The sequence below is a fragment of the Sus scrofa genome, chromosome 7, assembly GCF_054392235.1.
Source record: "Sus scrofa isolate SSC_HxYL_T2T_F1_AM1 chromosome 7, Sscrofa_HxYL_maternal_Yorkshire_Landrace_v2.0, whole genome shotgun sequence".
NCBI lineage: Eukaryota > Metazoa > Chordata > Mammalia > Artiodactyla > Suidae > Sus > Sus scrofa.
In genome coordinates, this window is record NC_139389.1 from 11,539,126 (window position 1) to 11,561,976 (window position 22,851).

Consider the following 22,851-nt stretch of genomic DNA (forward strand, 5'->3'; position numbering starts at 1 on the left):
AGGGGCACTGCCCTTGTGGTGGCCTGTGACACGCTGCTCCTGTCAGCTGATGGTGCTGTGCCCAGGCTGCCTTTACCGCAGTGATTTGGAATTTTCAGCTCCTATTTATTGCTTTTGTGAAAGACAATAGACATGGTTTAATTTAAGTTCAGCCTGCTGAATATTAATAGAGGGGCCCGACCGCCTCGGTTCAGAGACGTCTTTGGGCCATTCCGCCTCCTCTCTCACCTCCTCCTCTCCCTGACAAAGGTTTGTGTTGCTTGGGGGAGGGGTTTGGAAAAAGAAAGCCAGTTTGTGTGTTTGAAGGAGGGGATGCCATTTCATTATTTCTTGTTGACTAAAAATAATTTTGAAAATAGGTGGCAGGGCTTTGTTTGATTGGGGAAAAGGCAGCACGCGTTGGCTTGTCTGATGTCTCAGCGATGGCTCTTCTGCCCTGTGGCGATGTGTTCCGTCTTGCTGACCTGGCTTTTCTGGACCGGGCAGGCGATGCGAGTTGGATGAAAATATTCCGAATGAAAGGGGTTAGGCGGTACTCCGGGGGTGTGAACAAGGGGCGGGGTGGGGGGGGAGTGTGCAAAGATGTAAAAGCCCAGGTTTATCCAACCATGGGGACTGTCTAACTGGAAATAAACGGGCGTTTTCTCTGGGCCGATGTCCAGGGTGGGCGGACTCTAATTGAAAACGTCAATCATGGGGCAGAACACGTTGGTCCCGCCCCCCTAGAAAGGCTTGGGAAAGCTGAGGTCCTTCAGTCTGCAGAACAGGCCCCCAGCCCCCTCTGTGGGGGCCCCGTTTTCCTGATCTGGAAAGTGAAGACAACCCGTGTCTCTCCCAGTTCAGGCAACCAGACATTGCTGATCCTTGGAATGCGTGCGACTTCGGTGTCCTGTGAAGACAACGGGTCTGATGAAGGCCTGGGACAGTGGACTCACCCTGAGTCCTTCACTGGAGCTCAGTCAGGCCTTAGTCTTTCAGAGCATTCATACTCATCCATTTCGCCTGACGCCTGTCAATTAAAATTCCCCCTTTTCATGTAGAACTTCATCATCCAGTTTCCCTGACTTTGTGCTTGGGTAGTTGATGTTTTCTTCTTTTTGTCTTTTTTTGGGAAGAGAGACATATCCTTGTTTTGCACTGATACCTCTTAGATGGGAATGCTTTTTCCCTCCATCATGTGTTACTTTTTAACTAGGTTTGTCATTGGCAGACTCTGGTTGCTTTGTGATCAGTTTTGTAAGCAGTTGGTTCCCTTCACAGAAGGAATGAGACAGGCTGGAATAAGGCCCCGCAGAACCTTGGGTTTGGGAGCCTTACTGCGGCTGGTGTTACACGGCAGATTGTGCAGACGTAATTGCCAGAGCTGTATGGTGTCTCAGGGCAACTAGGTTTCCTACTGGCTTGAACCTTGCTTCTCCCCCCCCATAATTGTGGATCTCCGTGTGGTCCCCAGAGCAGCCAAAGCAGCATCTGCATCGTCTGGAGCTTTGTTAAAAGAGGGACACACTGGGAGTGAGGCCCAGAGGCCCGGGTGCCCACCTGGTGATTGTGGTTCATGCTCGGGGTTGAGAGTCCCCCTGCTTTACAGCCTACCGAGGTTCTCTTGGAAGGATAAGAATGGAGCTGTCATTGACTAGCTTAACGTCCCTCTGCTAAATCATTGCTTTGCTCACTCTCTCGCGCAGTCATTAGCTGCTTCTCCCTCAGCAGATGGTCAGGATCTTGTAGCTAAGGGTTCAGCAGGCCCTTCTTCCCCGAATTCCTCTAGCTGCGCCTCGTCCTTCCTTGTTTCCTTCCCGATCCAAATACAGCGTCCACACAACCGACTCTTCTTCCCCCCTTCTTTCTGCATTGCCCCCAGCACCACGACGGTTTTGGTGGTGTTGGGTGTATTGCAGACACCAGCTTTGCTCTCCAGGTTTTGCTATTGCAGGTTTGCTCCAGGGATTTGTAATCACTGTCCTGCCCTGACACTTGCTCTTCAAGCACAGAGTTCCTTCTTCGTCTATACTGCTGACTGACACACCCAGGTGTATCTCCATCACTCCTAGAATGTAGGTTTTGTTGGATTATGTCTGGATCTCCAGTGCCTGGGCACCTGGTAGGTGTTAAGAAAATGAAGTTATATTTTCCTTGCTTCTTTCCTGCTTTATTCTCCTTGAAGTACTTAGGTGCTATTGAAAAATTTGAAATCAACCAAGAGTACATTTCTATTTTAGAGAGAAATCCCCCTTCAAAATTAATTTTATGTATGGTTCCGTAACTAGAATTTCTATATTTTGAATTTACCATCCTTTTCAAGTGTGCTGATTCACCCATCAGGTCCTCTTTTTACTCTGTGACTTAGATTATGTTTCTAATCTTTGGTTAATATGTTATGTTCTGTATCATCCTGCTCTTGGGGTGGACCACTGTGCTCCCCCCACCGCCAACTCCCCCTTTACAACAGTGCTCTAATCGAGGGCTTATCGGTACTTTATGGAGTTCCTCCTGTGGCTCAACTGGATTGGCAATGTCTCTGCACAGCTAGGACGCGGGTTTGATTCCCCAGCTCCGCACAGTGGGTTAAAGGATATCTGGCATTGCTGCAGCTGTGGTGTAGGTCGCAACTGTGTCTCGGATCTGATCTCTAGCCTAGGAACTATGTATGCTGTGGGGCAGCCAGAAGAAAGAGGAAGAGACTTTATTTCAACCACATATGTTGCGACCCTTTTCTAGAGCTGCATTAAAAAAAAAAATCTAAAACAAGTGGATAAGCTAATTTAAATGTATTTGACTCAACCTAATGATGTATTTAAAACGTCTCAGGAATTACTATAAAATTATTAAAAAATGTTAGAGTCAGTTTTCAGTAATGTTAAGTAAAAATAATTGATTTTCTTAGCCACGCTGGCCATATTTCACATGCCCAATAGCTTCATGTGACTGGTGGCCGCCGTAATGGATAGTAGCACTGCTCTCATCTTTGAAATGTTGGCCACACTTCAACCCTTAGATGCAAAGATTTCCCTACAATTACGTCTCCTGTTTCCCTCTCAGTGCACACTCCCTGCATTTTCTCTTTTCTTTGGGAAGTTGTCTGTGTTTTCATTTACATATTGTAGTCATGACTCCCAAAGCCACAAGTCTTAAGTGACAGCCATGGGGTTTTATTTACTTCATTGTATTAGGTTTCCAACCTTCGTTATTACTCATCCTCTAAAATGATGTAAAAATAGATAACTGGGGAAGTGCATGCATAAACAGGTTAAGTCCCGGGGTTTGGCTGCATTTTGTGGCATGTTCTTTCAGAAAATCTTCCCCAGTATGTAAAAGACTTTGTTTTGTATAGTGTTTGTTCTGTTAGTGTGCAACTAACAGAAGCCACTTGTGAATGGCTTCAGCCAAAGAGGGATTTAGTATAGGGACAGAAGTGCAAACAGCCTTGCCAGAAGGGTTGGGAGACAGAAAGCAGGGGATCACCCTGCCCTTTAGGCTTCACAGTGAAAATGCAGACACTGTGCTAGCATTTCTACTGATGCCCAGAGGTGCTGAGTAGACAGTGGAACGAGGGGCCGGTTGCTGTGGACACTTGTGCTGGTGCACGCCTCTCATTGATAGACCCTAAATCATGTTTGGATCCCTAGATGCAAGGACACCTGAGTGCTGGAGGACCGAGCTTTATTTCAGCTGTCACTCATTGGTGTGGCCTGACTGCTAAGCTATTTCCGTGTCACTTGGCATAGCCCTTTCTCTGCTTGGGGTACTGGGAGCACATTCTGGGGCCCTGAGATTCCCTCTTCTGCCTGGTGCCGTGTCTTCAGTCCTGGAACATCCTCACTCTTTGAGACGATCGGGTTCAAATACGGGCCTCTGTGATCTAATAGATGGCTATGAAAAGAAAGTTGTAGTCAGATGTCTAGTTAAGAACTGACAGAATGCGAACATAGTAACGAGCCTTTTTCTTGGGTGGCAGGTACCTGTTCCTGAAAGCAGTTCTGAGAAGGGTTTCAGTGTTTCTCAAGTACATATTTAGCCCCGGAAGCATAACTAGTTTGAATGGCTAATCCATGAGGTACACTTCTTCCTTCCTAACCCAGCCTTGAAAGATGTGTTGTGCTTCCGAAAGAACCCTATAGTGTATTTTTGCAATTACAAATTTCTGCTTGAATTTCTCACTGTTGAAGTTACTTTTTTGGGAGGCATTTATTTCACCCTGGTGCAAGGTCCAAAGTAGGGTGCAGCGCGGCTTACTCTTCTCCATTCTCAAGGGACACGCACCTTCTAATTCTCTTCTCTCCAGACTCTTGTGTGCCCTCATCAGCCACTGTGTAGGGTTAACTGTCATAAAGTGCTGCTTCCTGATGTCATGTGTTTAAGTGTTTGTCCCCTTTTTTCACCTGTAGGGCTCCTTGGTAATGGCCAGTCTAAGGGATTAGGACCAGCATCAGAACAGTCAGAGAATGAGAAGGACGATGCATCCCAAGTGTCCTCGACTAGCAACGATGTTAGTTCTTCAGATTTTGAAGAAGGGCCGTCGAGGAAAAGGTTAGTACCCAAGGCTGAAAATACTGGTGCCTTAAACCAGGGACTTCAAACTAGGTGCTAGTTTGGGCCATGTGGGAACAAACTTGGACCCACTCACCCAATCTCCTGGTTTTTTTTTTTTTTTTTCCAAAGAGGAGCCAGAATTCTGGATTTTTATATTAGACATCCTGGTTTCTAAATATTACCCACTAATTAAAGATGAATAAACCAAAAAAAAAAAAAAGAAATAAAAAAATAAAAACCCACAACTTATGAGCCAAACAATATATTCCTGCTATAAAAATTGGCCAAAGGGGTGCCAACTTGTAATTCCTATCTTCACTGTTCATTTTAATTGATTCTCATCAGTTCTATTCTTGAATGTATTAGATTGTACCTCGCCATTTCTAAAGAGATATTTCTAAAAATTTGAAGATTTTAATAAATGTGGTCTTTCTGGGAAAAAAAAAGAATTTCCCCTTGTCTCAAAGCAAAATCCACTTGGTATTTAACCAAGTTAGTAGGTGTGGAATCAGTCCTTAAAACCTTTAATTTCCCAGCAAGGTTTTTTTTTTTGTTTGTTTTGTTTTGTTTTAAATGATTTTCCTAAATAAGTGTAAGTTAGTTTCATCAGGTCGGCTATGGTAGTTTGGTAAGAGTTGTGGCTTCATGGTCAGACACTGACAGTAACAACACTTTAATTGGGCATTTTAAAAAACCCCTGTGCTAGTTAGCTGCCTTATTTCATGTCTCATGTGTTGTGTGCCAGCCTCCCCTCCCCCCACCATTTAGCATTTATATTTCATTCTGTTCCTTTTCTAGTCTCATACTCTGTGTTTTCTTGGATGCCTAGATTAATTACTTTTTTAAAGAGTCTGTTTGGGAGGTTGGCGGGGGGGACATCTGGTCTGAACTTCTTTGTTGACCCCTTGTAACTCTCTAGATGTGTATCTAATGAAGATCCGAATATGGTGGAAAGGACGAGAGGAGCCATGTGCGGATATTTAAAATCCTTGACAGACCTGTACTTAAGATCTAAATTTGAAATGCATAGCTCCAAATCTTTATTTTCGTGTGTCTTCGTTTAAAAAACGCTTGGTTAACTCACTCCCATCCTCTTTTTCTCTGAATCCTCAGCCCTGTGTCTTAGACCATGTCATGAATTTGTTGTTGGTACAGTTAGTGCATCTCTGCCCGGGAGTAACTGGACTTTCAGTTGCACCAGGGTGAGGGCCTCGGTGAAATGAGCCTTTTATGTTTCAGATGCTCCGTAAGCAACCTTCTCTGCCCCAATTTGAAAAATGCATCCTCACAACAGAGGGAGTTCAAGGATGTGTAAGAAAAATCGCATTAGTACAAAGCCTGGAATGTGTAATAATGCTACCCCTGTTTCTAAACATGGGGGTGGGTGGTTTCGTGCACCTATTAGCGGCCTCTCTCATTTGTTTGGGGAACAAAATTCTGTGAGTGTGGTTGGACATGACAGCGTCCAGGCCTTTATAACTATGTGGCTGTCCCTCACTCTTACCTCGAATGAGATCGCCAGCAGGCAGTGTGACGACAAAGGCCATTAGGCTTCTCTTGGGGTGGGGGTAGAGGAGCCCTTTGTCCCCAACTCCGAGTGTCTCTCTCAGATGGCATGCTTCCTCTTTGCATGGGACTGTGGTGCTGTGTGGCAGCTGTGTGCAAATCAGTCAATTAACTTTAATTCCCCAGGGCGGTGAAAAAGAGAAACTTTGTTCAGGGTGAACATAGGGAAAACTTAACCCATTGCTAATCTGCTTTAATTATTAGCGTGCCAACAGTACCTTGTTTTACTGAATTAAAGGTTCCTGACAGCATTTTGGGGAGTTTTTATCGGAGATACAGTGTAGATTAAAGTTTGACAGTTTAAGGCTAGAGTTAGGGCTGGCTTGGGGTGGCCTGCATTGCAGGAGGAGGCTTGGTAGTTTATGAATGGGCAGTGTAGTTAGGGCATATATTTCTTAAACTCTTGCAGAGTCCATAGCAAAGAGAAAAGAATGCCTTTCACTACATTTTGGTTTTTATGAGTACTTTTGATTCTTTTTTGCTACTTAGCATAAATATTTAGTGTATATTATTTCGTATGAGCCCTGCCTTCTAAGCCAGATCATAACTAGAATCTGATTTCTTGAAGCTTCCTCAATTGCTGTCCTTCATCTGACGTAGTTACCTTTTCTAATAAGTTGACACATGTGCTGTCTCAGCCAAGCCCAGAGTAGCTACCTGAAAGTGGTGACTTTGAAATGTCCATCAAGCATTGGGTGGGTAGGTTGTTGACTGGATGTTACTTTTTACCTTGTATCTAAAATTCTGATAAATATGCATGAGAAGAGCCTGTTCTACGATGGACCACTTGGCATCATTCTCTGTTGGCCTGAAGACTTTCCAGGAGGGAACACTGAATCCTAAAATTCCAGTCATGACTTATTATTTGTTTTGGAAAAGCATCCTCTCTCTCTCTCTTAAGAAATGGACAACGATATGGATTGCCAGCTATTTCTGTACAGTTAATTACTCTTTCTAGGTACATGTTTTAGGATCACCAGTTAATGTGCCTTTTGTCTTGGTCAGGGAGGGGTGAAGAAAGAGGGATTTTATGTGTTGGACTTCGTGAAGAAAAATTAAAATCTGAGGTGTAAAATCTTGCCAGCCTCACTTTGGACCTTGCCCTGAATTTCCAGCCTGCACGTTGAAGCAATTCCATTTTCTGATTGATGCTTGTAACAGTTTCTTAAGTCTTCAGTCAAAATATCCCATGTGTTTACAATGTGTTATTTTTCTCCCAGAAACTCCCTAAACTATGTTTGGCCCTATGTACTGGCTGCCATTGGTTTTACTCAAGTTGGGGATCTTTTTGGCACGTAGACGACAGTAGCATCCAGAGTTCCGTAGGATTTATTTTTCTTTATGGAGGCGAACACAAGAACTATCTCTTTACCTGCCATTGAAACATCATCGTCTACAACCACTCTTTGTAAAAGGAGTAGCCAACCTCACGCGAATGTTTTGGCTGGTCTGATGGGCAGGGCAGCCCAGCCATTGGGGATCTGAAGGACTTGGCACTAGTGGGAGTTCCTAGGTGTTATTTTTTTTTGCTTTTGATCATTGTGGTATGTGAGTTTAATAACTGATATAAAGAACTCATACATTAATTAGTTTTTACAGTTTAGAAAGGAAGCATTATCGAGACTTTCCGCTTTTAATCAGCCTCCTCTGAGTTCGTTGGTGGCCGTGCGTAGTTCCTTACTCCCACCACCTTGTGTGGCTTATCCTCTTATATTTGATTGTTGTAAAATTTGTGTTTCCTGCAAGAAGTATCTGAGTATTTTTAGAAATCAGAATGGATTCATTTTGTGAGTCAGGTGCAGATGGACTGCGAGAGACTTGGGAAGGATAGTTATGACTGGATAGGAAGTATGTCTTTGGCTGGTGGAAAGGAGGTGTACAGAGAAGTTGGTGATCGTATGCGTGTAAGTACATGGGGGACCCAGAATGCATGGTCCACCAGGGGTCACTTGAATCGACCACTCACACATCTAGCAGAACAAACGGCATGGTACTTAGTTTATCTTTGGGCGGCTGCAGGGAATAAGTAGGGGAAATGTTAAGACATGAGTAATTCCCAGGGGACGTGTCCTGGGGGACTGCATGGCTGCTTCTGACTCAGCCATCTCTTTGTTATAGGCTCTTGGACATGTTCCCTAATGACACTGGGCCTCAGTTTGCACATCTGTAAGATGTCTGTAATAGTGGTAACCCTCTCATGGGAGGTTTTGTGTACTGAACAAGTTAATTCAGGAAGAGTTCCCAGGTGCACGAGTACTGCCCATTGGATACTATTGTTAGCTGGCGTCAGCGTGTATGACACAAGAATTGCTACATGGGGACAGGCACATTCAATGAAGACTTCCCATGTGTTTGAGAGAGATTCTGCTATGTGCAAATTGTGATGTATAGCTGACCTCCCTGGTGCTGCCGCCTCTGCCATCTGTGGCAGATAGAAAAGTGTGGGCATGTGGCCCTCTTTTTTGAAGTTACTGAGTCACAGGATCCTAATGGTCTGAAGTGTGAATTTCCTCTTCAAAGCTTGGTGTGACCAGGTATTTGTTGGCATGGAGCAGGCACCAGTGTGGCGAGGTTATCGCTTGTGAGGATGGTGTGTTGCGGAGCTGACGCCGTCTGGACTATTCACACATAAAGTCATCGCTCCAACTTGGGGAAGGCATTGGACTGGCCCTCAATGCTAAGATCCCTGACACAAGCTCCACAAGAGTCTACTGAACTGCAAAAAAATAAGTGTGGACTGTGCCTCTGCAGGGACATAGTGCTTTCTTTTTGTTAAACAAGGAGCTGCTGGATTTTAGTTATTTAGGCCTTTGAAAGTGGAAGTGAGTTCCGTCAGCCCCTGCTCTGGTAGATGGGATTTTGACTGTGGAGCTTTATTTTAATGGAGAGGATTTGGTGCAGTTCAGGTTTTGGATATGAATACATGTTGAAGATGATGAAAATTCTCCACGGCTTTTTAACAGGCATTCCTTTTACAGCTGAATTGTCAAGTTTTACTGTTTGCCTTATTTCTGTTCAGTACCATGTTGACGTGAGATGGTTTATTTACCTCCCAGTTTGTAAGGAAGATGGGCCAAAATGCATAGGATTCTTGCTTGGCATCATCACGTGTTAGAAATTGGAAGCATTCAACATGACTGGCCTTAAGAATTAGAGTTTTGAAAGTGTGCATAGTTGTCACATATCTATTTAACAAAATGCATTAGTAGTATAGTTTAATGTTAAATAGACTTGAATTCTAGAGCTGTCCTGACTGAAACATATTCATTACTTAGAAAAAGAAGGGGCAAAATTGAGGAACCCAACATTGTGTGGCCCCTTTAACAAGCAGGTTAAGTAATTGTGGAGTTAAGTAACTGTAGCTGGGTCCAACCTGCCTGCTCTTTTTATTTACCTGCATAGTTGCCATTTCTGGTTCTCTTCTTTCCTTCCTTTAGATCCAAACGTCTTTCTGGCGTCAATTTCCTCTTGATTTTGCCTGTAGAAGTTCAAAATTTCTAATTTCTGCTGGTATTGGATGAATCTTTTAGCTTTTTTAGATCTGACAAGGTCTTTATTTCACCCTCATTTAAAAAATCCTTTTATTAGGATTGTAGAATCATGTTCAGAAGTAAGAAAGTCCTGTTTTCTTTTGGAAGATATTTTTGCTGGGTATAGAATTCTAGGTTAATAGCCCCTCTTCCTCTGCTCCCCTGTGGTGTTTGTTAAAGCTACTGCTGCACTGTCTCCTGGTTTGCAGTGTGTCTGGCAAGAAGTCTCCTTCTAAAGATGTTTAAAAATCTATCATATAATGTGCTTTGATATTGGGGTTCATAGAGCTTCAGTTTTGGAAAAATTGGAACTGTTATTTCTGCAGAACTTTTTTATGTGTGTTCCTCTTCTCCTCTAGGGATTTCAGCTGCTTAAAGTTGTCCCATTGATGCCCTGTTCATTTTATTCCAGTCTTTTTTCTCAACATTTCATCTTAGATAGTTTCTATCTAAAATCTGCAGACATGTATTTTTTACCTTAGACATTGTTTTCTTTAGTCTCTCTTGAGAAGTTAGATTTTTGTCTTGTTACAATCTTCCATTCTTCTCATAATCGAGATTAGCCTTTGCTCTACCTGCTTGAGCATACGCAATGGAATAGATGTTTTTAGTGTCTTTGTTGACTACTCTGTAATCTGTTTCACTTACAGATCAGTTTGGATAGATTGATGTCCTTCTCCTCCGAATTTTCCTGCTGTTTTGCTTGCTCAGTAATTTCTTACTGGATGCCAGACAATGTAAATTTTCTTTTGTTAGGTTCTGGATATGTTTGTATTTCTCTTCGTATTCTTAAGCGTCACTCTAGGTATGATTCAGTTACTGGGAAACTTTGAACCGTTAAGCTTTGGTAGGTAGAGAGCAGTGTTTGGTGCAGGGGTAAGCTTGTCCAGCTACTGACCGGTATAAGTCCTTTACTCTTGCCCTCTGCGATCCGTGTACCATTTTGGCGAGGCACAATTCCCAGGCCAGTGTTCCCTCTAAGCCTTTGGTATTAGTACTCTTCACACATGGGTTTGCTGATTCCCAGGGAGCACTTGAGGACGGTGCTTCCAGAGATTTCTGTGTGGCTCTTGCCTCCAGGACTCTGCCCTACACATTTCTTTCAATACACAGGCCACCCCAGACTCCTTCTCCTGAACTCCAGGATTCCTCTGGATTCTTCTCGAATTTCCTCTCTGTGTGCTCTGGCCTGGAAATCCTCTCGAGGCGGTCATCTGGGCACACAGATGCCCAGTGCTTTGTGGTAGGATGTCCATTGTCTTGTGTGGCTTTTTAGTTCTTTCGGGCAGGAGGTGAGTCCTTGTTTCTCTGTCTTCGCTAGAAGCAAACGTTTCTGCCTGTTCTTTGAATGTTGACTGAGAGAGAGTGAGAGAGAAATGCAACACAGGAAATGTAACTACCACGTTTGCCCTTTATCTTAGTCACAGTCATAACTTTACATTTAATTAGTCATCAGAAAAGAAAAAGTGAATTGCGTAAGCAGGCCCTGATGCAATGAAAAAGAAAAATTTCAAAATAAAGAAACAGTTGGCTTATAAAGAGAAAATCTCACTCCACCAGAGAGCCTGTGACTAGTAGAAATCCATCCTTTGAAGCTTTAGAACCTCTGTCTCTAAAAGGGGGAAGAACTGCCCCTTGTTCTAACATACTGTGCTAATAGATCTTACTTCAATCCTTATGAAACAACTTGGAACATTTTATGACCCCAGTTTTAGAGCACATTTCCTATCAATAGCCAAGTCTCGATTTGAACCTGAGTCTTCGTGTCTGTGACGCTTGGAACTCGCCCACAACGTCACGTCACTTTCCGTCAGGAGTTTTGCATGTAGATCTTACTATTTTCAGGTACTTTCTAGCCAACAAATTCCAGAAGGTGCTCCTTTGTGCCAACAGTATCTGGCCTGGCAAGCGGGACTGTGTTGGGTCAGTGCCACGCCCTCAGCACCTTCGTGCAGGGGACACCTCTGCAGCCCCTTGGATTATAATGTTCTCTGCCAGTGCTTGTGTTCCTTCTTGAAATGCAATAAATGGGAACATTTTCTTCATTGGAAACTAAGCAGTAAGTAGAACACCGGCAAAACTGGTTTGTTTTGAGCAAAACACATTTACTTTTGAAATCATGTCTGGTGTCTTCCAGTATTAGAGGTTAGAGGTCATGCCTTCCCTGCTCACGGGCACGTGGGAGAGTCAGCCTGGATATGAGAACTTTGGGGACCTAACGGTTCATTTCAGGGGACTGGGATGAGTTTGTGGGTTTACTGGATTGTTCCTACCTCCCTCCGGATGCCTGCTCTTCACTCTGCACCCAGGTGGTGGGTTTGAGGAGCAGGAGGAAGAGGGTTGGCTCCTGAGGTGCTCACTCAGGGCTCTGCTCCACCTTGCCTGCTGTTCAGGTTGGGGAGAAGAGTTGGCATCTGTTGCTTCTCTGTATCCTAACCCTCATCTTACCTGTTTTCCCAGAAGAGATGGCCATCAGGGGGGATCTGAAAGGCAGGTGGCCCTAGTCGGGGTGCAGACCGCGGCGAGAGTGTTTCCCACTGTGCCGAGGTTCTCACGGGCTGAGGTGCATGGGAGGTCTGTCCGCTCACTCATGGTCATGGTGAGACACACAGTCTCCTGGGCGGCTGTTCAGACCTCTCAGATCCCTCTCAGGAGTACTCTGCCCTTGGTAACCCAGCACGTTGGCCTTGGTTCAGGAGAGGCCTCGTCCCTGCTGTCCCCCATGGTGACAGATCCTGGCTGTGCTGTCTCCAGAACGGTGGAAGCTGCTCTAATTAATCAGCATAATGTCTGGCTGGCTTTGCACTTGACATCACTTGTGGAGGGTCTGTGGGGTTTCCCCGTTTCCCCCTTCCTGTCTTGGAACTTTAACTCCCTGGCAGATTGTTACCTGTGTGGTGTGATTTGGGGGTTTCAGAACCGTCTCTAGCATTGCTTTGGTTCACAAGAAGCAGACCCCTTTTCTCATTAACGGAGCATCCTTTGGAGCCATCTGTGTCTTCCTTCTCACATGTGAGGCCTCTTGATTCTGCACGTGGACAGTGTCCAGAGCTACTGAGCAACCCCCTGAGTGGAGGCTAAAGGAGCAGCCGGTCCTGGATCAGAGGAATTAAGGCTGGTGGTGTTTTGGGGGTGGCATAGGGCATGGTTGTTGGAGGAGGTGGAGGGTCATGTTTAAAAGAATATGGAACTGGGTAGGAGGAATTGAGGTGCCTTGATGATGGACCAAAATTGGGGTTTCCTTTATGGAATGTGCATAGATTTGTTTGGCTTAAATGGCAGGATAGACGGCAGGTTCCCTTTGGGATGTTCTGTGTTTCTCGCTTTAGCAAAGACAAACTGTTCCACTCACGCTGGCATAAGCAGGGCTGAGGGCTCCTCTCTGTGCTTGACTTCACCCTGGGCCGAGCCCCTGCGTGCTGTCCTGGGTCGGATGCCTGTGATGCAGGACTGGAGGATGGTTGTCGCTTCTCAGCCCCAGTCCTGCCGACTCTCGCTGGCCTGGTCTTAAGGTCATGGTCAGGAGGCCGGGAAGTCGGGTGTGGAGGGCAGAGCTCCAGGGCTCCTGGCACCTGTGCTTACACGCCTCATCCCCATCCCTGCCCTTGCCCACGCCATGTCCAGGTCCCTGTCGGCTTTGTCAAGGCACATCCCTCCTTAGAGAGCCTTCCTGCTGCTTCTCTCCCTTTCCCCTTCTCCTTCTAGGCCCTGTGGCCCTGGCACTTGGCTTAGCCTCTGGACCTCAGCTCTGGCCTGGCATTGTTCAGTAGGTGCTCCCCTGCCGCCCCCAGGACAGGCTGCAGGAGGTCTGGGCTCTCACATGTTCTCTGAGGCCATTGTTCCTGGCACAGGTGGCACCTTCCACAGCCTCCTAGAGAGATGCTGGGGCCCTAGGTAGCACACAGGCATATGTAAACTATTGTGCATCCATGCCTGATGGCCTCCTGATCTTAAGACAGGTGACACCCGGGGTGGGGGCTTATCTCTAAGTGATACTGTGAGTGAGATGGTTTAAGGTGTGGCGTGTTTTTTCTGCCACAGCCTTATAACTGGGCCTTGGATTAAAAATCAGGAGAAGGAAAATTTTAAGATTCTAGAATCATGTGGGCGGGTACTTCCTCTCCTTGGAGAGCTTTACCCAACTTTTCTTTAACTCCCCGTGGGGAAGACAGTCTTCCAAGAGTTCCACCTTTGCAGGGCAGCTATGAGACATGCTTCATGTAGTAGTCCATTTAATTCTCACAGCAGACCCCATGGGATAGGTCTTTGCTCATCATTTCCGTTTGATAGGCAGGGAAACTGAGTCACAGATGGGGCTGTGCCCAAGAGAGAAAGCGCCCAGATTATTTCAGGATTCAGTAAATGGTTTCCACCCACCTCGAGTAACCCGGTGAGGGGCCACGGTGGATACTGATGGCCGAGAGAGGTGGAAGGCTTGCGTTTTCAAAACTTAAGAGAGAGACCTGAGGATGCCAGGGGCTGGGCAGAGTCATGCCCGTCTAGTGGTCAGGAGTGGGGCCCGTGGGGACGCAGTGTCCAGGAGGGCTGATTTCTCCGTCAGAAGTGGAGTTGTTGGCCAGGTATCGGGCGAATCTAAGAGATGATCGATGAAGCCTCGTTTTGTGCTGCGGAGAGAAGAAGCAGAGAAGCAAATCGTTTCGCATGCGGTGTGTTAAGTGCCGTGGAACATGTGACATCTGTGAGACGCGGGGCGGGAGTGGGGGGTTTGTGGTCCAGGGAAGTTGGGAGACCTACAGGATGGTGACACAAGCACTTTGTTTTTCCTTCTGTGACTCTTTCACTCTGAGTAGCCCCTAGGCGGCGTGGAACAGCTCTTGTAACTTGGATGGAGGGTGTCAGGGTCGTCTCCTTGGCCATAAGAATGGGGGCGGGGACGGGGCGGCGGACAGGCCGTGTGTGTGTGTGTGTGTGTGTGTGTGTGTGTGTGTGTGTGTGTGTGTTCGCGCGCGCGCGCGTGTGCGTGTGCACGCGTGTGCGGAGGGGGCTGCAGTCATCTGGGCAGCTGGGTGCCGTGGAGCTCCATTAATACCGCTGTGAGCGTGTTGGGTGCTGGGCCGCTTGCTCCCAGGAGGAGACCCGCAGAGCAGGGAGGCCCAGCACTGGGGCCTGAGCCTCTTGGCCCTCCTTGCGAGGGGCCAGCCTTGACACGTTTGTGCTCTAGAGCAGGCTGCTTCTGCAAGACCTGGTGTGCTTGCGTGCTTTACCAGACATGCCAGGAGGGCTGGGAGAGGGCAGGGTTTATTTACTCACTTCTGTATCAGTACATTTAAGACAAGAGGGTTATCTGGTGTTTTGAAAGGGCACATGTGGTTGTTGGGACAAAAATGTCAGATCCTTGTCCAGTTTTGTATCTTGTGGAAGCCTCAGGGTTGACACGGAATTGTGGTTGATTTGCAGAGTCACCTGTAGAGAGAACAGGGTGGGCCCCAGGGACAGGCTTGTTGAAACAACCAACAGCCTGGTGGTTCTTGGAATTAAACGTGATAACATGTCTCACAGTAGGTAGGCTGAGATTCCTACAAAGAAATTGAGTGAAACGTAAGAGATGCTTGGCTAATTAGAAAGGGAATTGGGAAGTTGCCGTCGTGGCACAGCAGAAACAAATCCCACTAGGAACCATGGGGTTGCGGGTTCGATCCCTGGCCTCGCTCAGTGGGTTAAGGATCTGGCGTTGCCGTGAACTGTGGTGTAGGTCGCAGACGCGGCTTGGATCTGTCGTTGCTGTGGCTCTGCCGTAGCCTGCAGCAGTAGCTCCGATTTGACCCCTAGCCTGGGAACCTCCATATGCCGCAGGTGAGGGCCTGAAAAGACAAAAGACAAAAAATTTAAAAATAAAATAAAGAGAATCAGGGGCATTATTTGAATACTGTCACTGTTGTTTGCTGGTTCTGATTAGAAGGCTTTTAGAATAAATTTACTTTGATTCCACCCTTACTTGATTTTTAAAGTTATCATGTGGAGTTTCCGTCGTGGCTCAGTGGCTAACGAACCTGACTTGTATCCAGGAGGACACAGGTTCGATCCTTGGCCTTGCTCAGTGGGTTAAGGATCCGGTGTTGCCCTAAGCTGTGGTCTAGGTCACTGACCTGGCTCAGATCCCACGTTGCGGTGGCTGTGGCATAGGCCAGTGGCTACATCTCCTTTTTGACCCCTGGCCTGGGCACCTCCATGTGCCATAGGTGTGCCCCTTTAAAAAAAAAAAAAAGTTAGCGTGGAATTTCCATTTTTAAGTGTCTGTGAAAGCATCACATCTCTGGCCTGGGTAATTTGAGGGTGGGGTAGCACCTTGTAGATGGAGGAACACAGGGAGAGGTTTTGGCATTGCGCAGTTCATTTTCAAACTTACTCTTAATGCTTAGCTTCCTGGAATTGTGTATTAAGCTTTTTTATTAGAAAAAATGGGCTCCTCTTTCCTTACCATGTTATTTTTAATGCTAAAGAGGGATTCTGTTGAGAGAAGTCTCCCTAGATGCTCAGTTCTTGTGTGAATGCCAGCCCCCCGCCTGAGAGGTCGGCTCTTGGGTCTTGGTGTGAAGGAAGGAACAGGGGAACAGTGCGTGTGTCCTCTGCAGGGTTAGAGGTTGGCAAAATGCTTTTGATTTAATTGGCCATTTGTTGTTTCTGAGGACAAATTTTCAGATACTTGTGGGAATGGGCAGCTGCTCCCAGAGTTTGCCTAGGGTTCGTGGTAAGCACACAGGCTTCTGCCACATGTGTTTGTTGAAGGAAAATGGTGGGACTTCATTCGAGGCAGTTTTTATCACTGCTGTGGCCATTTCCTTTTTCTGTTACCTCGGAGATCTGATTGCAGAGATGTCACTTCCACCTTCCATGCAAATGATGGTCTAGCTTGCTTTGTGGTTGCCACGGAAACTGGGTACCAGTTTCTTTCCTTCCTCTTATATCACAGCTCTTCCTTCTTTTCAATGTGAATGTCTCTGTCACGTGCTTTCGTCCTTCTTGGCCCCCCCCCCCCCCCCCAAAGGACAAAGGTAAACACGTCCCAGATCTTTTCAGTAGTACCTGACCCTCCTGGAGACACGTTTATCAGTTTGTAAGTCTTCTTGGGTGGAAATGGAGAGCACGCACAGAGACTCAGGTTCCAGATGTCTCCCATGAAAGGCACTAGATGCTGGGTTAGTGGGGGTTTGTGGGGGTTTGGAGTCACCTCGTTTTGTGAAGGGGTGACAGCCATTAGTGTCACTTGTGGTTCACATGTGATTGCTTATGCGGGGGTTGTTAGACATGCCTTTTTATGCAGAATGTTCCTTGATGTCAGCATCTCACTTGACTGCTTAGCTCGATTAAAAGCAGTGCACATTGTTGCGACTGAGATGGGAATAGAGTGTTCTCGATGCTGCCGCCACCCCCCCCCTGCCCCCCTTCACTTCTGTGGTAGAATTGACTGGGTGGAGGGGCCCCTCTCAGCCAGAGATTCTAATCCGCCGGCCAGGGAGGGAGGGCAGCAGCAACCTGTGTGACTTGTCAGGGGTAAGCTTTTGGTTCATGTCTGCTCTTAGAAATACAAGAGAGACAATAAATGCACCCCCCCCCCCCCACCAAGGTGGTGGTGTATCAGGCAAGAATATTTTCTTACTTGCTTTAGGCTCAGTTGCTTTGATTTGAAACCTTCAGGGAGTATAACCCCTGAGATGCTCTGCGAGGCCTGTCCCTCTGGCTTAAAGCCCCTCCCGCAGGAGGAGGGAGGAGCCAGAGTTTTTGGCGTGTGTTTGGATTGGTGGGGAATTGGGTGATCTCCGCTGTACAGGCAGCGATAAGGCTTTAAAAGGGCTGGGTCCTCTGCTCCCGCAGAGACGGGAACACTCTTGTTTTCCTTTGTATTCCGTAATGACTGGCAGAGTATCTGGTGTGTTTGTATGTTTTTGCAAAGGTTAACAAATTCTAAGAGTAGCCAAATAAAGTGTAAGGAGAGGAGGTCTTCATAGAGGAGTTGGTCATGTTTGAGACGCATATTTTCCTGTTTGGAATTGTGCAGATCGGTCATGCCGTCTTATCATAGTGGGAGGTAGGTGCGGTGTGTGTACTTACGTGTCTGTCCCTGTTGTGTGGTGTGTTGTTGACGTATTGCCCAGAGTTATTTGTTTGTTTTAAGGGGTTAGGAAAGAAAGGAGCAAAGTGGTTTTTGGTAGCAATGTAATATTCTTCTCTTTTATTCCCCTCTCCTCCCTTCTCTCTCTCTGGTTCCATAATACTTCCTGGGTCCAAAATTCCATATCCATCTAAGCAGAAACCAAATTATAACTTCTAAAATCATTCCTCAGTGCTTCTCTTGTGACATCTGCTTGGGATATAAGCAGGTGCTGACTTCTACTTTCACCGCAGGTTTTGGAGTCCTCAAAGTACTCCTGTGTGAGGTCACTGAATTTCCATCGGCCGTCATTAATTAGGGATGCCACGTGACAGGGCCTTCTTGCATGGAGGCCCTGTGGTTGTTCCTGTGATGCTGGCTTGATGTCAACTACTGTTTCCTGGTATCTTTAGAATTTTGAGATATTTAAAATCATTGAATTCTGTGATAATAAATATTATTCTCTATAATGATGGTAGTAAATACATGGGGTATTTTTCCTGTTATCCTCTCATTTTGGTTTTCCCAAGGGTCGAAGAAGACCTAGCTTTTGCTTATTGTGTTCTTGGGGTTGGGTTTTTGAAGAAAATTTCTGTAAAGTTCGAAGAACACAGATGACCACTTTATAGAAAGCTTTGGTTATGTCGAATTGGCATTAAAGTCAATTGCTGGTATCTGCTAGGTATAAAATGTAGACAGATTGAAAACGTCTAAAAGGAAAACGTAAGCTAGGTCATAAAAATAAATCTTTGCCCTGTCGTTCATACTCAGTTTCAGACATATTTGGAAATGAGTGGAGGCCTTTTGCGATGTTGCTTCTTTGCTGTGAAGTACTCTTCTGTTGAGTACATAATACTAGTATAATAGGCCAGGTGCTTTACTGACTTGAGTCAATTGTTCCTTGATAATATAATGAAAACACCACGAAGCATGCATTTGCTTGTCTGAGTATTATGATGTAAAGCCATTTATTTAGCGGTTGTTGGTTATTTTTTTGTCGAGGGCCATTTTGGTCCTGTCTGCTTGTCTGGGGAAGGGGCATTCTTCCAGGTCAGAGCCCACCTTGGCTCCCTTGCATTTTGGGGAGTGAAGGTCCATCTGCAGAGGAGGCTTCTAGTAACCACGAGCACCATGCAGGCCAGGCTTGGGGGAGACTCGTCGAGGACCCTGTGGTTGTGCTTGGATTACACCTTTCTTTTTTCCTGTTCACTCGCAACTGTGCAGGATGGGATTCGAGCAGTTTCAACATACACGCTTTTTTAGTCATTCTTTCTCTAGAACATGATTACAAATTTGTTCAGCCTATTAATCCTGCCCTCGCTCGAGAGCTGCGTGGCATCCGTTGGGACAGTCTGCAGAGGGTTTGTTCTGTGACCTGCTGGCGGCTCTGGCAAACGCCGTTGTGGAACGTGGCCTGCCCCTTGGCCTCTCTGGAGCTTGTAGCTACTCCCTATGTAGGGAGTTAATTTCTCTGCAGATTCTCATCTCTTAGGCCTCTTTCTGTCCCGTCTCATGGAACAAGGCTGGGAGGAATAGACCCCTTGTATAGAGATCGTCTGAATGTCAGACCATCCCGGTCTATAGATGAGAAATCTAAGGCTTAGAGCTGGGTGCTGAGCGTCCTCCCAGTGAGAATGTCTGTGAATCATTTAGAAACCATGTAGAAACCAAATTGGGTTGTTGATCTTTCCCAAACAGCCAAAAACTCTGTGTGTCTCCTGAAAGGGGCCCTCTTGCTGAGTTGGGGCTGCTCTTAGATGCAAGAGGAGGGGGAGGCAGTACAGCTTTGTCTTTGGGCTGGAGACCTGTGTGTTCTGAAGGTCAGGAAGAGCGATGCCAGCAAACACTCGGAGGCTCGCTCATTCTCACCACCTTTGGTGCAAGCGCGTGCTTCCCCCACTGCTCAGGGTTCTTGGTTCCAGCCTCAGGTGGGCAGGGCAGACCTTAATCCCTGTTGGAGGACAGACGTTTGCCCTTGCCCATCGTCGTCACTCCCCAGGGTTTGCCGGGTTAGAGACTTTACCATTCATACTTAAAACAGTGAAATTTGTGTACAGAGAAGAAGTATTTCAGAACTTCACCGAAGCAGTTTAAGAAATGAAGAAACAGAGATGTCAGTCTGGAAGTGACCCCAGGGATTTCTCAAAGTGGTTCTGTCTCCACCGTTAAACCTTAATCCAGGAACATAGAAACTGGCTTTTGTCAAAACCCTCTCAAGCCAGGAGCCACTAAAGACACAGCAGTGGGAATGGACGCACGTCTCTTATTAAATAAAACCAGCCTGGGCGCAGGCGCGCCTGGCCAAGTGAGCAGTTAGCCCTGCGGTGAGCAGTGCCCGTGGGTTTGTGCTAAGCCAGCCAGGACCCACGGGTCACATGGCATCAGGGTAGTGCCTGGTATAGCGCTGCCTTTGAAAGTTGAATTTATCCAAAAGTGAGAGGAGAAATGTGATTTAAAGATGACTTTGGACTAAATTGGTCTTGTTAATCTAAAATAGGATGAAGATCTTTGATGCTGGTTGCCTCACCAACGAGACACTCTCCACGTCTAGCAGTGGGGGCAGGGTGAATGCCCTTGTGAGCTGGTGCGGTGGAATGAGCACAGGCTTTGGAATAGTGTGGAGACTGGCTTGGCACCTGTGCGCTTAAAAGCTGCCGAGCCTCCGTTTCATTGTCTGATAAATGGCAACCACAGGACCTTTTAGAGCTGGCTCTAACTCAGTGGTTCTGACCTGAGCCTGTAGGAAACCACCTGGAGGACTTGTGAAAACAGCCTCCTGGGTTCCACCCCCAGAGTTTCTGATTCAGTAAGTCTGAGAATGTGCGTTTCTAATGAGTTCCCAGGCGCTTCTGATGCTGTTGGTGGGAGGATCCCATGCCAATTCCCAGAGCTCGGATGACCCCTGCCCTCAGCGCCATACATGATTTGGCGTGCCTGGCATAGACCGTCAGTACTGAACATCCGTCCTCTAGAGTCGCTGTGCGAGGGGAGCGATGGTCCCTGTGGTTAAGACTCAGCCTTCATCAGGCATTGGTAGCGTTTGCTCCCGAGGCGCTTGATCCCGCAGCAGTGTTCTCCCCGTGCTGCTGCTTGATGGTTTGTGTGACTCCTTTAGGTAAGAATTTAAATGAACGAATTGATTTTGCTCTGCTTTGGTGAGCTGTGACCATCTTGCTGCTTTCTGGTTTGTGATCTCCTTTGAACAAACCTTCACTCAGACCCACAGGTAAAACATGGCCCCATCTCCTTCCCAGACCTGGAGTTGAGGCCTCCGCCATCTGTTGGGCCTGCTTGAGGTGACACCTTTTTAGACCTTTTCCTTGATCTGTCCCCAAACGTTTCCTTCCTGAGCTGGTTCATCTGCTTGTTGCAGCAGCACAACCACCATGTCTTTCCTCCGCTTGCGGTTTATTTGAAATTATTTATAGACTGGTCGCTGGCTGCCCGCCGCCTCCTCCCCACCCCACCTTTTTCTTTAGGGTGTAATTGTACTTAAGGTAGTTGCTCTTGTGCCCAGGCTATACCTAAGGGCGTGCTGTCTGAGTGGAAGTATCTTCCTGCCACAGATCTCTCACCGAGGCAGGCAGTTGGGTGGCCTTTGCAAGGGACTGCGGTGGGCTGCCTCTCTGTAGGATGTTGCCAACTGCCCGTGGTCACAGTAGGCGCTGCCCCCTTCGGCCAGGTAGGCACCCCACACTGATGGTGGGGTGGCAGGTCTAGGGTGTTTGCAGCTCTTCTTTCTGGGCTGTGCAGAGGGCGGTCTGGAACAGGGCCGGGTCGCTGCAGGTTACTTCTTTGGGGTTATACCTGGTGCTGATGGCTGGCCTTCTGGCTGGCAATGCAGCACTCATCACACACTCCCGTTCTTAGGACTCAACCCTGAGGCCCTTCTAGGACCTACGTGTGACTTGGTGTGCGTGGGGCAGAGGGGGGAGGGTGAGACTGTACACACGTAGGTGCCAGTGAACCTCTCCTTCTCTCCCTGACTTCACACGTTTCAGCTTGCACGGGATTTAATTTATACCCAGCGGGGGATCTGCCCGTAAAACACACACACCTCCACAGGTCTGTCTCCACCTTTGAGTGTGTGCCCAGCGGCCTCTGTGTTTTATAAAAGTAGGTTGTGTTAGACCAGAGGAGAAGAGATGGCACCAAATATCTCCCTGGCGGTCTCTTGGTGCGTGGAATTCATGCTTCTGGTCATGCTGGCTGTGAAGGGCAATTCCATGTACTGATGAACATTTTCTCCGTGGCTTATCCTTTAAAGTGAAATGTGTTGTATTTTTAGCCACTGGGTTTCTGTGTGTGTGTGTGTGTGTGTCTGTGTGTGTGGTGAGGGGGGGTTCCCAGAGAGTGTTGCATAGAGATTGGGATGGAGCCAGTTCCCACAAGGAGATGCTGGGCAGGAGGGAATGTCACAGAATTCTTTCCAGGACACACAGGGTCAGCTCTCATCTGTGTTTAGCTTAACCACTGTCAAGTGCGGATAGGAATGCCTGGGTTTACAGTCACCATGACAACAAGGCTACTCCCTGCTCCCTGCCTCTCAACAGGAAGTGAACCCATTCATTTGTCCAAGTGTCTCAGAGTTCCTTTATGTGCATTCCACGGAAGGTTAATTCAAGAATTTTGACAGAGTGTTACTATGTGTTCTCTACAAGTATTCAGTGGTGGCTTAATCCTGTTCACGTCACCAAATACTCTTCTTGAGCCCCTGTTTCCTCATCTCTCAGAGGGCAGGCGGAAGATGGATGGTCAGCCATAGAACAGGGTTTCTCAACTTTCTGTTTCTGGGGCCTAGAAAGAACCTTTCTTTTCTGGGATGTTTCTTTGAAATTTTGTGGTCTGTCTTAATAACTGACATTTTTTCTTGCTATCCTATAAATAGATTTGGGCTTGTTTGTAACAGAAAAATGCTTTTAAGTTACCACCAAGTTAAATCTTTAATTCTGGCTAGTTTATTTTAAATTTTCTAGATGTCAGGTTACATCTGGATGTTATCCGTCATTCTGCCTACGCCCACCCCACCCCACCCAGCTTTATTGAGATGTAATTGCCATTAACAGTGTGTAGAGGTTAAGGGGTACAACCCGATGCTCTGGCATGTGCATATAT

The 22,851-nt window shown here is 46.8% G+C and overlaps 1 protein-coding gene across 12 annotated transcripts in view; it reads left to right on the top strand.

Moving 5' to 3' along the window:
- JARID2 (jumonji and AT-rich interaction domain containing 2) overlaps window positions 1-22,851 on the top strand; it is a 243,130-nt gene that overhangs the window by 147,491 nt on the left and 72,788 nt on the right. For 9 of the 12 annotated variants that reach the window (XM_084967451.1, XM_021100206.2, XM_021100207.2 and 6 more), the window contains one exon: window positions 4,386-4,527. The exons of the other annotated variants lie outside the window; for them this stretch is intronic. In XM_084967451.1, the coding sequence (XP_084823577.1) occupies window positions 4,386-4,527 (142 nt within the window). The remainder of the gene's footprint in view (window positions 1-4,385; window positions 4,528-22,851) is intronic. 12 annotated transcript variants of the gene reach the window in all.